General features: G+C 59.9%; 1 protein-coding gene across 1 annotated transcript in view; it reads left to right on the top strand.

The window, feature by feature from the left end:
• SCARA5 (scavenger receptor class A member 5) overlaps window positions 1-1,379 on the top strand; it is a gene marked incomplete at its 3' end in the record, with an annotated part of 12,228 nt that extends 10,849 nt beyond the window's left edge. The window contains exon 3 of the mRNA XM_017839881.1: window positions 688-1,379. Coding sequence (XP_017695370.1) covers window positions 688-1,379 — 692 coding nt within the window. The remainder of the gene's footprint in view (window positions 1-687) is intronic.
• Window positions 1,380-2,013: the final 634 nt, after the last annotated feature.

Genomic DNA, 2,013 nt, shown 5'->3' with positions numbered 1-2,013 from the left:
TGAGGTCCCTTCCCACCCAAACCATTCCCAGGATCCACCCAAACCCCCCCAGGGCTGTGGCATTCCCGGGATGAGAGTACCCTGGGATCAAAATATCCCCCTGTCCTAAGGATTCCATCACTCCTGGAGAGACTGGAACGGGATCTTACCCATGGAATTGGGTCCTGCCCATGGAATGGGATGAGCTCTGAGGTCCCTTCCCACCCAAACCATTCCCAGGATCCACCCAAACCCCCCCAGGGCTGTGGCATTCCCGGGATGAGAGTACCCTGGGATCAAAATATCCCCCTGTCCTAAGGATTCCATCACTCCTGGAGAGACTGGAACGGGATCTTACCCATGGAATTGGGTCCTGCCCATGGAATGGGATGAGCTCTGAGGTCCCTTCCCACCCAAACCATCCCAAGGTTTTTCTCCAGCCCCTTCATCCCCAAAAGGCGGGATGAACCTTTTTGGGATCTGAGGGCGTTTTTCAGCGGGAAAAACCAGGCATTCCTTGGGATGGGATGGGATGGGAAGGGATAGGATGGATGGGGTGGGATGGGGTGGGATGGGATGGGATGGGATGAGATGGGATGGGATGGGATGGGATGGGATGGGATGGGATGAATCCCTCCCATCCACTGGGCCTCTCCCACCATTCCCACCCTTCTCCCACCATTCCCACCCCTCTCCCACCATTCCCAGCATCCCGCCCTCATCCCTCCCCGGAGGAGCTCCGGGCTCTCCTCGGGAACGTCCAACGGCTCAACGAGACCTTCCGGGACCTTCAGCTCCAGCTCCTGCTGCTCCCGGCCCGGGGGGAAATCCTGGATCACGTCTGGAGGCTCCAGGACCTCCTCCAGAACCACTCGGATTCCCTGCTCCGGGCGGGAGCGACGCTCCAGAGGCTCCGGGAGCTCCTGGAGCTGCTCCAGAGCCGGGCGGGACAGACGGACGTGGCCGTGGCCGCGCTCCAGGATTCCCTGAGCCGGCAGGGAGACGCTTCCCAACAGGAGCTCTCCCGGCTTTCCGTGGCCGGGAACGGCTCCCGGCTGCTCCTGGAGCATCATTCCCGACTCCTGGAACGCCTGGGAGGGAGGACGGAGGCCTTGGGGGAGCAGCTGGATCTCCTGGGCGGATCCGTGGATTCCATGAACAGGAGCTTCTCCTACGAGCTGGAATTGCAGCGTTCCCGGCTCCGGGATCTGGGCGGGATCGTCGGGAATGCAACGGAAGAGGCGAGGAGGGCGAGGAGGGGGCGGGAGGAGCTGGAGGGGAGGCTCAGGCTGGAGCTGGGAATGCTGAGCAACGTCACGGAGGAGCTGCGGATCCGCCACTGGGAGCACGCGGTGGCCCTGAGGAACATCTCCGTCATCCGCGGTGAGCCGGGAATGCGGGTGGGAATGTGGCGGGAATGTGGCGGGAATGGGACGGGAATGGGGCGGGAATGGGCCCTGCGGGGGGTGTGGGGTTGGTGGAGTAAATCCTGGAATGTTGGGGTTGGGAAGGGGTTGGAGTTCGGGATTCCTCATGGGATGGGATTTGGTGTTGTAAATCCTGGAATGCTGGGGTTGGGAAGGATCTCCAAGGCCATGGAGTCCAAAAGTCGTCCCAGCCAAGACTCAGGGAAGTGGGAATGAGGTTGGAGTCCCTGTGGGATGGGATTTGGTGGATCAATCCACCAGGAGTCCTAAATCCTGGAATGTTGAGGTTGGGAAGGATCTCCAAGATTCCAGAGTCCAAAAGTCATCCCAGGGCCAAGACTCCAAGAAGCGGGAATGGGGCTGGAATTTAGGGATGGGATTTGGTGGATCAATCCACCAGGAGTCCTAAATCCTGGAATGTTGAGGTTGGGAAGGATCTCCAAGATTCCAGAGTCCAAAAGCCATCCCAGGGCCAAGACTCCGGGAAGTGGGAATGGGGCTGGAGTTTGGGAGTCCTCATGGGATGGGATTTGGTGGATCAATCCACCAGGAGTCCTAAATCCTGGAATGCTGGGGTTGGGAAGGATCTCCAAGATCCCTGAGAACA

This window comes from Lepidothrix coronata, unplaced genomic scaffold, assembly GCF_001604755.1.
Source record: "Lepidothrix coronata isolate B3197 unplaced genomic scaffold, Lepidothrix_coronata-1.0 Scaffold530, whole genome shotgun sequence".
In the NCBI taxonomy this organism is placed as follows: domain Eukaryota; kingdom Metazoa; phylum Chordata; class Aves; order Passeriformes; family Pipridae; genus Lepidothrix; species Lepidothrix coronata.
Note: the sequence above shows the minus strand (reverse complement) of the source record. Positions and strands in the feature narration are given on the sequence as shown.